This window comes from Lycorma delicatula, chromosome 12 (assembly GCF_047948215.1).
Source record: "Lycorma delicatula isolate Av1 chromosome 12, ASM4794821v1, whole genome shotgun sequence".
Classification (NCBI taxonomy): Eukaryota; Metazoa; Arthropoda; class Insecta; order Hemiptera; family Fulgoridae; genus Lycorma; species Lycorma delicatula.
The window spans coordinates 4,713,276-4,726,533 of record NC_134466.1 but is presented as its reverse complement, the minus strand read 5'-3'; the positions used below and the strand labels follow the sequence as shown (position 1 = coordinate 4,726,533).

At 33.6% G+C, this 13,258-nt stretch overlaps 1 protein-coding gene across 3 annotated transcripts in view; it reads left to right on the top strand.

The window, feature by feature from the left end:
* Ac78C (adenylyl cyclase 78C) overlaps positions 1-13,258 on the top strand; it is a 686,763-nt gene that overhangs the window by 523,464 nt on the left and 150,041 nt on the right. For all 3 annotated transcript variants that reach the window (XR_012758616.1, XM_075380750.1, XM_075380751.1), the window contains exon 5: positions 3,631-3,819. Coding sequence is in view for 2 of the 3 variants with exons in the window: in XM_075380750.1 (XP_075236865.1) it covers positions 3,631-3,819 (189 nt within the window). In the remaining variant the exon portion in view is untranslated. The remainder of the gene's footprint in view (positions 1-3,630; positions 3,820-13,258) is intronic.

Here is a 13,258-nt window from a genome sequence, read left to right as displayed (position 1 = left end):
TAAACCGGTCTCTATTAGATATAAATTTTTCTTTCAAAGATACAAGATGGAGGTTGGAAGTGAAACGAAGCAAAATCGAATCTTTTTCAAACATCAATTTTCTTCATTTTAATGTGTGGAATTTGAAAATGAATAGCTAGAAACCCTTTTTTGTTTACACGGTTGAACGTATGAACCTAACATTGAAACAAAAGACATTATACGAGGTGCTACCCAAAAGTTCGGGGAATTTGAATTTCTTGCGCGAACCGTTGCCGGTACGACCTACTGCCGCTAGATGTGGCTAACAGTTTTTTTTTTTGTCTTCAGTCATTTGACTGGTTTGATGCAGCTCTCCAAGATTCCCTATCTAGTGCTAGTCGTTTCATTTCAGTATACCCTCTACATCCTACATCCCCAACAATTTGTTTTACATACTCCAAACGTGGCCTGCCTACACAATTTTTCCCTTCTACCTGTCCTTCCAATATTAAAGCGACTATTCCAGGATGCCTTAGTATGTGGCCTATAAGTCTGTCTCTTTTTTAACTATATTTTTCCAAATGCTACTTTCTTCATCTATTTGCCGCAACACCTCTTCATTTGTCACTTTATCCACCCATCTGATTTTTAACATTCTCCTATAGCACCGCATTTCAAAAGCTTCTAATCTTTTCTTCTCAGATACTCCGATCGTCCAAGTTTCACTTCCATATAAAGCGACACTCCAAACATACACTTTCAAAAATCTTTTCCTGACATTTAAATTAATTTTTGATGTAAACAAATTATATTTCTTACTGAAGGCTCGTTTAGCTTGTGCTATTCGGCATTTTATATCGCTCCTGCTTCGTCCATCTTTAGTAATTTTACTTCCCAAATAACAAAATTCTTCTACCTCCATAATCTTTTCTCCTCCTATTTTAGAGACTAACAGTACTCTTTGTGAATCGTGTGTTCCAACAGCTGTGACGGTAAGAGGCTGCATCGTTGACTTTCGTGCGGTTGTGTAACGTTGTGTTTTACTGCTTCGGCGAAGTTCTAAATGCAGATTTTAAAGAGCAAAGAACGCGCATCAAATTTTGCTTCACGCTTAAAAAAACCGGTGCAGAAACCCATCGCATGCTTGTGGAAGCGTTTTTTGACAGTGCTATGAGTAAAGGTAAAACATCTTTGTGGTACAAACGATTCAAAGATAGACGAACGACAGTCATGACGATGAGCGTTCAACAAGCGCAATACCGGAAAACATCGCGAAAGTGCGAGAGACTATTGTTGCAGATCGTAGATAAACAATCCACGATGTTTGTGTAATCGTACAATTGTCATACGGGTCCGTGCAACGCATCTTGTCGGACAATTTGAACGTGAGACGCATCGCTGTAAAATTCGTACCGAGACTGTTGAACAGCGACCTGAAACAAAATCGTGTAGCTGTCTGTAGCGAATTGAAAAATTCAGCAAGAAATGACCCTAACTTCATCTCCAACATCATAACCGGTGATGAGACGCGGGTGTACGGGTACGACCCTGAAACTAAGCGGCAGTCGTCGCAGTGGAATTCGCCAAGTTCACCTCGGCCAAAAAAAGCACGCCAAGTTCGCAGCAACGTGAAGTCCATGAAGATTGTTTTTTTCGATATCAAAGGGATTATCCGTAAGGAATTTGTTCCTCTTGATCAAACTGTCAACGGGGTGTTCTATCGTGAAGTTTTGAAACGGTTACGTGAAAGCATTAGGCGTAAACGTTCAGATCTGTGGGGTAACAACAGCCGGGTTCTGCACCATGACAACGCGCCCGCGCACACATCGCTAGCCGTTTGGAATCTCTTGCTTCCAAAAAGAAGGTAGTGACTCCCCACCAACCCTATTCGCCTGACCTTGCCCCGTGCGACTTTTTTCTCTTTCCGAAAATAAAATTTCTATTGAAAGGCCGTCGTTTTTAACACAATTGAGGAAATTCAGGAAGAAACGCAGAAAGTCCTTCGAACAATTACACCTCCAGACTTCCAGGGATGTATGGAATCATGGGAAAAAAGCTGGGATCACTGTATCGATGCCCAAGGGGATTACTTTGAATGAGACAGTGGAAATTATAAGTTACGGTAAACTATTTTATTTTTACGGTAAAATTCCTTGAACTTTTGGGTAGCATCTCGTATATAGATGCGAAAGTTTGTGGATTTGTCTGTTTGCAACATTGATTGTTTACAAATTTTCATAATATATACGTGTTGTCTGAAGGAAAGTTTTACGCCTTAGATTGAGGCTCTAGCCACTTGGGGGTTAAGATATTAATTAAAGAAACTAAAATTAACCCTTTAACTTCATTTTATTTCTGTCACCATCGCAACGGTAAAATTCTCTTTTCTTTAACGAATACCTGTAAAATATTTAATATTCTCTGTACAAAAGTCGACTAGCATTCTGTTTATTGTTATTTAGTTTTCTTTTTTAAGTATTTGTAAAGTCTGTAAACATTTTCTCCGTTTCCTTTTTTAATTTTTTTGTACGTACGTCCCCTTTCATTATTAATTTCGCTTCTTCCCTCCACGTAGTTTTTTTAATTTCTTTTATAATATCTACGAAGAGATCGAACCCAGGACGATCATCAAGTGCCGCTAAGCGTAGCTGGGTTTTACGAGAACAGGGGTGAAAAAGAGGAAAGAGATCCGCGCCTCAGGTTTGAAAGATCTCGCGCTTCGCCCGAATCAAAGGAAGAGCGACGACATTGGCTGAAGGAGTGCGCGCTTCAACCGGCACGGCTGAAAAAACAGAAGAATACTTCACTGAGCCCTTACTAGACCGACGAAGCCGAGAAAGCTAGTAAGAAATTTGAGATGGACAGGTAAAAAGGGAAGATTATTCAAACAGCCTCATTGGTTATTATGAATAAAATAAAATTCTTTCTCTACAAACTACGACTTTTGTTAAATAAAAAAGCTGACAACACAGTTTGTTTCGTACTTCATAAGTAATGACTAATTAAAATTTGTATTAACTAAATTTATTTGTAAAATGGTGGCTTCTAATATCTAGGATGCATCGCAGTTCTTTCTAAGTTCTCTTTAAGTCGAATTTTTCAAACTATTGTTTATTATTAATTATTATTTACATTAATTTTATAAGAATTAAATACTCTACAAAATTTATTATTAATTTTAATCGATAATTTTACAGCGTTACGTTACGACAAACCTAAAGATACATTACGGGAACCGTTCTAAAAAATAATTTTCAGGTAAAGGAATATAAGAGGGGTAGGGTTTTTTAGCGGGTGGAGACCCCGCATTGCAGTCAGTGCGGAACTGATGTCATCTGGCAGAGCTTTTTATTCCCCTACGGAAAAAAAAAAACAGAAATGTATACTAAATTTTATCGTATTAGTGCATAGTATTTTGATATTACCTACGGAGCAAAAATCACGCTACTAATTTTTGAAATCTTTCGGCAGCGATTAATTAAAGGCGAAGCCTTTTTGACTCTATAAATATATATAATCTTATATTAGCTCTAGAATTATCTACTTTCCTTGTAGAGTACTTTGTATAGACGTACCAAACTATACATTTTTTTCTGTATGATCTATAAAACACGTTTATTGTTCTATTAACGAAAATTTTTCACGTTTAATTCTATTTTTTATTTTCAGATTTCGGTGATATGGAAGATGTGTTTAAGAAAGGTATAATATATAAGGGAATCTACTGGCCTACGTTGACAAATAGTTTTAAAGAAGCGCATCTAGAATTTTCATACCAAAGATATTCGCATAGACAGCGACAAAAATCACTAATCATAGTTAATTTTGTCGATTTACTGTTGAAAATAATTTATCTGTGTAAGTTATTATATTACTATTAATATATAATTTTAATTTTTAAATATCTTCTTAATTTAACCTATAGCTAATTTAATTTTTGTATAATTTTCTATCATTATTTATTAAATAAGTTCTTCGAGGTGTAACAAACAAATTATATCCTTCTTGATTTACCTTAAAAAAACTAGTGAAAATTAACGGAAATACAAAAAAAATTGATGTGGACACTACATGACTTCCTTGTTCACCTATTAAATTACATATATTTTGCTGCGATTCATTAAACTTAATAATAAAGTGGACAGTTACACGATTGCTGAAATATTAGTTTTTATTAACAACAAATATTTTTAATTCATTCAACAATTTTACATGAAATATTAGAATAGAGTAAAAATCCCTTTATTATTCGTATCTTTGTAAGTTGCTGATTAACAAAACTTTTAGATTTCTGGTGAGTCGTATAAACAATGTTAATAATAAACTATTCCGTTTTGTGAATTCCTGTATTTTTTTTTTTTTTTTTTTGTCTTCAGTCATTTGACTGGTTTGATGCAGCTCTCCAAGATTCCCTATCTAGTGCTAGTCGTTTCATTTCAGTATACCCTCTACATCCTACATCCCCAACAATTTGTTTTACATACTCCAAATGTGGCCTGCCTACACAATTTTTTCCTTCTACCTGTCCTTCCAATATTAAAGTGACTATTCCAGGATGCCTTAGTATGTGGCCTATAAGTCTGTCTCTTCTTTTAACTATATTTTTCCAAATGCTTCTTTCTTCATCTATTTGCCGCAATACCTCTTCATTTGTCACTTTATCCACCCATCTGATTTTTAACATTCTCCTATAGCACCACATTTCAAAAGCTTCTAACCTTTTCTTCTCAGATACTCCGATTGTCCAAGTTTCACTTCCATATAAAGCGACACTCCAAACATACACTTTCAAAAATCTTTTCCTGACATTTAAATTAATTTTTGATGTAAACAAATTATATTTCTTACTGAAGGCTCGTTTAGCTTGTGCTATTCGGCATTTTATATCGCTCCTGCTTCGTCCATCTTTAGTAATTTTACTTCCCAAATAACAAAATTCTTCTACCTCCGTAATCTTTTCTCCTCCTATTTTCACATTCAGCGGTCCATCTTTGTTATTTCTACTACATTTCATTACTTTTGTTTTGTTCTTGTTTATTTTCATGCGATAGTTCTTGCGTAGGACTTCATCTATGCCGTTCATTGTTTCTTCTAAATCCTTTTTACTCTCGGCTAGAATTACTATATCATCGGCAAATCGTAGCATCTTTATCTTTTCACCTTGTACTGTTACTCCGAATCTAAATTGTTCTTTAACATCATTAACTGCTAGTTCCATGTAAAGATTAAAAAGTAACGGAGATAGGGAACATCCTTGTCGGACTCCCTTTCTTATTAGGGCTTCTTTCTTATGTTCTTCAATTGTTATTGTTGCTGTTTGGTTCCTGTACATGTTAGCAATTGTTCTTCTATCTCTGTATTTGAACCCTAATTTTTTTAAAATGCTGAACATTTTATTCCAGTCTACGTTATCAAAAGCCTTTTCTAGGTCTATAAACGCCAAGTATGTCGGTTTGTTTTTCTTTAATCTTCCTTCTACTATTAATCTGAGGCCTAAAATTGCTTCCCTTGTCCCTATACTTTTCCTGAAACCAAATCGGTCTTCTCCTAACACTTCTTCCACTCTCCTCTCAATTCTTCTGTAAAAATTCTAGTTAAGATTTTTGATGCGTGACCAGTTAAACTAATTGTTCTGTATTCTTCACATTTATCTGCCCCTGCTTTCTTTGGTATCATAACTATAACACTTTTTTTGAAGTCTGATGGAAATTCCCCATTTTCATAAATATTACACACCAGTTTGTATAATCTATCAATCGCTTCCTCACCTGCACTGCGCAGTAATTCTACAGGTATTCCGTCTATTCCAGCAGCCTTTCTGCCATTTAAATCTTTTTAAATTCCTGTATACCGATTACAAATTTTAATTTCGATCTTACGGTGTAAAATATTCAGTTTTTATTATTAGATTATTTGGTGAATAATCAAAAATGAAAAACAAACAATAATATAGGAAAAAGAAAGATAACATAAAGAAATATATATCAAAAAACGACAAGAAGATAAATATGAAACGGAAGAAAATGTTAAGAATAATAAATTAAGAGATGATAAATATAAAGAGAAAAAAATTTTAAGACAAAAGAAAGAATAAATATATTAAGAGAGGATGAGAAAATTAGACAGCGTGTACGCAAATTAAAATGAGAAGATTATATCAAATCAAAGAGCGATTAAATGATTAACAATAAAAAACGAATAAACGAAATGATGATCGACTCCGACATAGGGAGAATATTGTCCGACAATTTCAGAGGAGTAATGAACTAAAAGATAAGAATTGTTTGCAATTTATTTAAGATCGGGTATGTATGCCTCTCGGTGTATATGTTGTTCTTGTGAGTTCTATCTTTCAGTCACTCTAGTTAATTTTAATAGTTAAAATTGAACAGAAATTCCCGTATAATTAAACATAAATTAAAATAGAAAATTCAAAAATAATACGATTCTAAAGTATAATTTTCGATTAATATTAAATAATCAGATTTTTCACCAAATCTATTTCATATACATACGAAGTGTGTGAGAAAAGCAATGAGACTGACTTTTTACTTAGCAAATTTTTATTTTTTTCAAACAACAATATTATCCCCTTCAAAGTAGTTCCTTTGGGCAACGATACACCGGCGGAGTAGGTGTTCCTACTCCTGGTAGCAGCGCTGAAAGGCTTCAACTAGTAGGGCTTTTAATTAGTCGGTCACAGTCTTTTGAATGTTCTCCAGAGTTCCAAAATTACATCCATTTAAGACACGTTTCAATTTCGGGAAAAGGAAAAAGTAACAAGGACTCAAATCAGGTGAATAGAGGGGTTGAGGAACCGTATGAATGCGTTTTGAGGTGAAAAATTCCCTGATGGAAATGGCCGTGTGACACCGGGCATTGTCAGTTAAATTTAAACGCTTTCACCGCACACCAAATTTTGACAGACGATTTGGACATGCGAAAGGTTTGTGCGAAATCGGTGCCTAAAAACCTCACGACGGAACAGAATGACGATCGAAGAAACGCGTGCGTTGATCATCTTGAGAGGATCGACAACGACCAAGAATTCTTCAATCGTGTGAATCATAGGTGATGAATCCTGGATATTTGAGTACGATCCTGAAACAAAGCGACAAATCGAAGAGCGGCACACTACGTCATCACCTCGACCGAAAAAATGTCGAATGAGCAAATCAAAGATCAAAACCATGCTGATATGCTTTTTTGACAGTAGGGGGTATCGTGCATAAAGAATTTGTTTCTCCAGGACAAACTGTTAACCAAGTGTTTTACAAAGGTATCCTTGAAAGGCTCAGGAAAAGAGTGATTCGCTTGAGACCAGTAGTTGCAGACAAGTGGATGCTTCATCATGACAATGCCCCTTTCACACTGCCGTTTCCATCAGGGAATTTTTCACCTCAAAATTCCTACAGTTCCTCAACCCCCCCTATTCGCCTGATTTGAGTCCTTGTGACTTTTCCTTTTCCCGAAATTGAAACTTGTCTTAAAAAGACGTCATTTTGGAACTCTGGAGAACGTTCAAAAGACTGTGACCGACAAGTTAAAAGCCCTACCGGTTGAAGTTTTCCAGGAGCGGGAACAATGACTCAGCCGGTGTATAGCTGCCCAAGGGAATTACTTTGAAGGGGATAATATTGTTGTTTGAAAAAAATAAAAACTTTGATAAGTAAAAAGTCAGTCTCATTACTTTTCTCACACACCTCGTATATCCATTAGACATTTTTCAGCGCTAAAATTACATTTATTATGGTTTACAGGATTATAAAAGGGGATGATCTATATAAAAAAATACTTTCTTGGAAAATTTTACCCGTTTAGCATGCTTTTCTTTACGTGCAAAATATCTCATAAGTTTCCATCATTATGATATGGTATTCTGCCTAATGGCAGGTCCTTGACACCGCTGTCATCACACTGCTTTTCTTTTCACTGCTTAACTTCACACTGCTTAACTGCTTAACTTCACACTGCTCTTTCTTTTATTATCTTCAATGGAGCCTTCAAGAACCGTATGTATTATTCATTTTCCTTTAATGGTCATTTTTTTCCTCTGATAGTCGCTAATGTTGTTCTATTTTAATTTATTATTCTACGTTACTTACTCTATCCACCCGTTTTTTCCTCTCCACCCTCCTCCAGGAATACATTTTAAAAAATCCTCCATCCTCGACCTTCATTAATGTCCATATTTCTATACATAGGAAAAATTATTTTTTTTTGTGAACGCGTAATATTTATCGTTCGTTATTAATCCTTATTCATATGGCATCGGTTACATGTTCCTTGAGGTGATTTATGTTTTGTATCTTTCCTTGATACACTATGACCTTGTGAAAAAACAATTATATTTCCTATGTATGGACCTTTTGGGGTTATTTGTTTTTTTACGATGGAGAACACGCACGGACATGTATTCTCAAAACAGTGGTAGTTTATATATAGAGCATATTATTATTATTATGCTTTTACGGCCAACATGGGACCACTTAAGTCAATTTTAGTTGGATCTTTTCTGAGAAAAGCGTGTTATTTTACTCTTTCGAGCTGCCCAGTATTTCTTCATCCGTTCAGATCTTGCTTTCTTTTCTTCATCCGTAAACACCCTCTTCGTTGTATTTTGTCGTTTGTCTGTCTTTTGTTTAAATCTAATGCTTTTATCTTTTAGCTTTGTAATTTTTCCAGTTTTATTCTGTAGGTCGGTCAGGGAAATTCCCAATTCTTTCATATCTTCTCTAATTTCTTTGATCCATCCTACTTCTAGCTTTTGGAACCAGAGCTTTTCAATGATATTTCTTGACAGTCTTGTTTGCGGTGTCCTTATGAGATGAACGAAGAAAGAGATTCTTTTTTTCCGCATAGTATCAGTAACAGGCTCTATTTCTCGATACACCAGCTCATTTGGCACAATCCACCATCGGCCTTCTTTTTGGTGTTTTTTATCGATACACGTTCTGACAATTCTCCTCTCTATTTTCAGAATTTTTTCAATTCGGTTTTTCTGAGTGATTTTGAAAAGGGTCTCGCTTCCGTAGGTGACTTCTGGCTGTACTACAGTTTTATAATGTTTAAGTTTTGTTTTAGCAGAAAGGCATTTTTTGTTATATGTTGACCGAGTTAATTTTTGGGATTTAATCATTTTATTTGTCCTGTTTTGCCATGTCACTTTTTCATTTAAATTATAAGTTATTATTTCCCCTAGATATTTAAATCGTTTTACTATTTTAATTTTCTGATCGTTTACCGTAATGCGCTCTATTACCAGAGGATCTATGGCCATCAGTTCAGTTTTTTCGAAAGAGATATGAAGCCCTATCTTTTGTGCTAGGTTTTGAAGGCTCATGATTTGTGTTTTGGCTTCTTGAATATTATTTGCTAAAAGAGCGAGGTCATCTGCAAATCCTAGGCGATTTAGTGCGATGGAGTTTTTCTTAGTACCCATTTTTATATTTTTGGGATTTATTTCATACCATTTTCTCATGACAAATTCAAGGGCGCAGTTAAAAAGGAGTGGTGAGAGGCCGTCTCCTTGCCTCAATCCAGTTTTTATGTAGAAGGGTTGAGAGAGTTCACCTCTGAATTTCACTCTGGACTTTATATTATATAAATAAAAATACTTTTCGTAAAATTATGTTTATTTTTTATGCTTTACGAGACACTGTAATATAATTATGCGGCGGTGATAGTAGAAAAGTAATTTTACGTAGAAATCTTATTCCAGTAGTAATTTCTTACGATATTCTGTGTAGCGTATACTTTTATTTGTAAGGATAAAAAATTCTTACTCCCTTACCGATACCTCTTCATCGACTTCATTACTGAATTCCTTTTTGTACGAGCACTTCTTCACCGTTCTCTCATATTTTCTTTTTTTATCTCTCTTCTTTTCCGTTTCCTTCTGTTTTATATCCTGAAATAAGACTGCGACATTGTCATTTCTCCCTCTTCTTCCTGATCCTTCCCTCTCGATAATTTTCTTCTCTCATGTCTCCTTGATTCCTAGTAACGGTCTTTTTTCTTCTAATCCACCTTTATCCTAACTAATTCTTAATTCTATTATGTACTTTTTCACTTATTTTTCCGTTATAACAGACAGATTAACAATTTTTTTTTTAACTTTTATTTCATGAAAAAACCAATTAAATTCGTTATATTTATTTGGATTTTTCATCTCTTTTATAAACGATGTAAATTCTATGAAATCTTAATTTTAAGAGCGATTTAAATGTTTTATTTTAATTATTTTGATCATCATTAATATTTTAATTATATATATTCTTTTGCAAATTTTAATTTCTTTGTTTTTTATTGATTTCTTTTCAACGAAATTTATCGCTCTACATTTTTTAAAATATTCTCTATTGTACGTATATTTTTAATTGAAATATAATATTTTGTTTGTTTAATTATCTAAAAAATTTAAATATTTTTAGTTTCCCATCTAGGCAGCATTATAACAGAGCTATAGCTCTAGAAGAGAAAGTTATGTAATCGGTCCGATTTGGATGCAGTTTTCACCAGATTTTTACGTTTTTACACCTCAGGAATACAAAAACCCGGATGGAAATTTTCCAGATGTTATATTCATATGTACGTGTATGCGTTCGTTGTTGCACTCTTAAATCACCTTATATCTCCAGAACTACTGGACCGATTTTTATCAAACTCGGTCAGATTACTTCTATATATTGGGGCATACTATTAATTTTTTAATTTAAAAGGTCAAGGGGGTGAGACTGTAGAGCAAGGTCACCCTTAGTATCTCAAGATTTCACCTAATGTCATATTTTTCTTAAGCGCATTTGTTAATTATTAAAAAAATAATAATATTTGCAAAAAATAATTGCAAAATCACACCCCTACTCCAAAAAATGCGTTAAAGTATCGGCTGAGTGGGTATACTGCCTTAATAATACCCCTAGTTATCACAAGGAGCGCTAATGTAGCACTGATGTATTTTAAATTAAGTTGTGTGTATGTGTCTGCAAGCCGTGCGTCAGAAAAAAGCCGCGTAACGAAAAAGTTCTACAACTTTGTTGTTTTTTTTTTTTTTTTTTTGTTCGGACCGCTACGGATCAAGTTTACATAATTTTTCAAGTTCGGAACTTGTTTTGTTTTCCCAATATTTTTTCATTTTAGGTAAATTTAATAAGAAGGGTACCATGCCTTTAACGGATACCATGACTCGACTCCCGGAAAATTTCGACATATCTTTGCGTTTGATATCCCCCAGACCCCAAAACAACCTTCAGTTCAAAAGTTTGTATATTAAATTTATATATATTTCACTTTCTTGTGGACACGATAACTTCCGTAATTTTGTGCCAATCACATTTCAATTGTTTCTTAAAATTAACTTGTCCCAAAATCTCGGTCGAGTTCGATAACGGACAAAATTGGACCATGGGGTTTTGATGGGGGGGGGTTTACAAAAAACAAAAATCGCTATAACTTTCTTATTGAGTAAAATATCGAATTTGTTTAAAGTTCCTACTATTCCTTGGTTAAGGGCCTAAAACTTTTTATCTTAAGTAAAGTTTTCTGATACCCTAGGGGTGGAAAAAATGAGGTTTCAAAAACAAAAAAAAAATCATATCTTTCTTAATAGGCACAGTATCGAATCGGTTTAAAGTGATCGTGAATTCTTTAAAATTTTTGTCGGAAACAATTTTTGATACGACCAACCCTTACGGCAAGGGAGGACCAAAATGTTGTTGGAATTGTAAGAAGTCGGGGCATGTCGTATGCTAAGCATGTGAAACTTTTTTCACGTGCAACCGTTGTCGTATCGAGTAAATTTGAAGTTTTTCTTAACTTTAAGGCGGAAATCTTTTTTATCCCCTACTTAGTACCGGTGAAATCTATCTCCGCCTTCCGGGGTGCCGAAAGGGATTTTTTTTCACTCTTTTGTTTTTTTCCGCAGTCCTGTTTCTTCCTTGCTAATTTTATCCTTCTTCTCCGGAAACTTAGATTTAATTTTCTGAATGGGTCTCTATTTAAACAGATTTCTTTGGAAATTTTTAAAGTTTTAAGATTGTTTTTTACTTTTTTAAACCGGCTAGTTTTAATATTTCTACTGTTATAAAAGTTAAACGTTTGTCTTGTTAATCTGTTTTCCCTCATTATTTATAATTAGTCATAAAATTGTAATTTTTTTCTGCCGATAGTGTCTTTTATTTTTCCTGTATTTTTATAAATTTCTGTTTCACTTTTTAGTTTATAAATTTCGGCAAATCGGGTCCGTATATATTTTTTAAATTCTTTTTTCTATTTTTACCCGAAAAATTTAGCAAACACTTAGCGCCGTATAACGCCTCCGGAAAAATAACTGTTTTATAATGAGGAGTTTAGCGTTATGTGAAAACGATTTTTTATTATATAAATTTCGTATTAAGTTGAACGCTAACCCCGTTTTAAGCATTCGATCTTTAAGCGCTTTCTTTTTTACAGCGTTTGGGGTTATTACTTCTCCGAGATATTTAAATTTTCATATTTTTTTTTTTAAGTTTTTGATTTTCAAGAATTTTTAGCGTTTGTAATTATTTTTATCGTTGGAGTAGCATTTTTTTTTCGAACAAAATTTGTAAGCCTATTTTATTAGTACATTCGCTTAATTTCCGGTTTTTTAAATACAAGCCTTGTCCGTGTCTTTTGCTAATATTGCGGTATCTTCTACAAATGCTACTAAGGTTGTGTTTATAAATTTGCTTTTATATCCGATTAAAACATTTTCTGCAATATTTTATTTTTCGAATTGTTTCTTCCGTTCTTTAATTACATTTTTTAGAGCGCAGTCAAAGAGAATCGGAAAAAGTCCGTCTTCTAATCAAACGCCTGTTTTTATTTCGATCGGTTTAGAAAAATTTCCAAGAAATTTTACTTTGGATTTTTTATTTGCGTTTCTTTAATATCGTTAATTGTTTTTGTATCTAATTTAAATTATTAAAAAAATTAAATAAAGATTCGCATCGTATGGAATGGTAGGCTTTTCGAAAATATCGTAATTAATTTTGGGTTTCTAATTTCCTGGTAATAAATATTTGTTACCTAAAATTTAATTATTTTATTTTATAATATAAAAATTTTGTTTCATTTTAAAATCTACCGCGTTTCGATATGTTTTGTTTTCAATTGACTTCAAAAATTTTTATATATGGATTTATTTCTGTGGACTTCAAACGTATAATTTTACTCAAAATTAAATTCTCTACAAGTTTTATTTAAAACATTTACGCGTTTATTACTCATTTAACAAAGTTATTTCACGCTAAACATGAAATAGTATGTTTTTCAACCG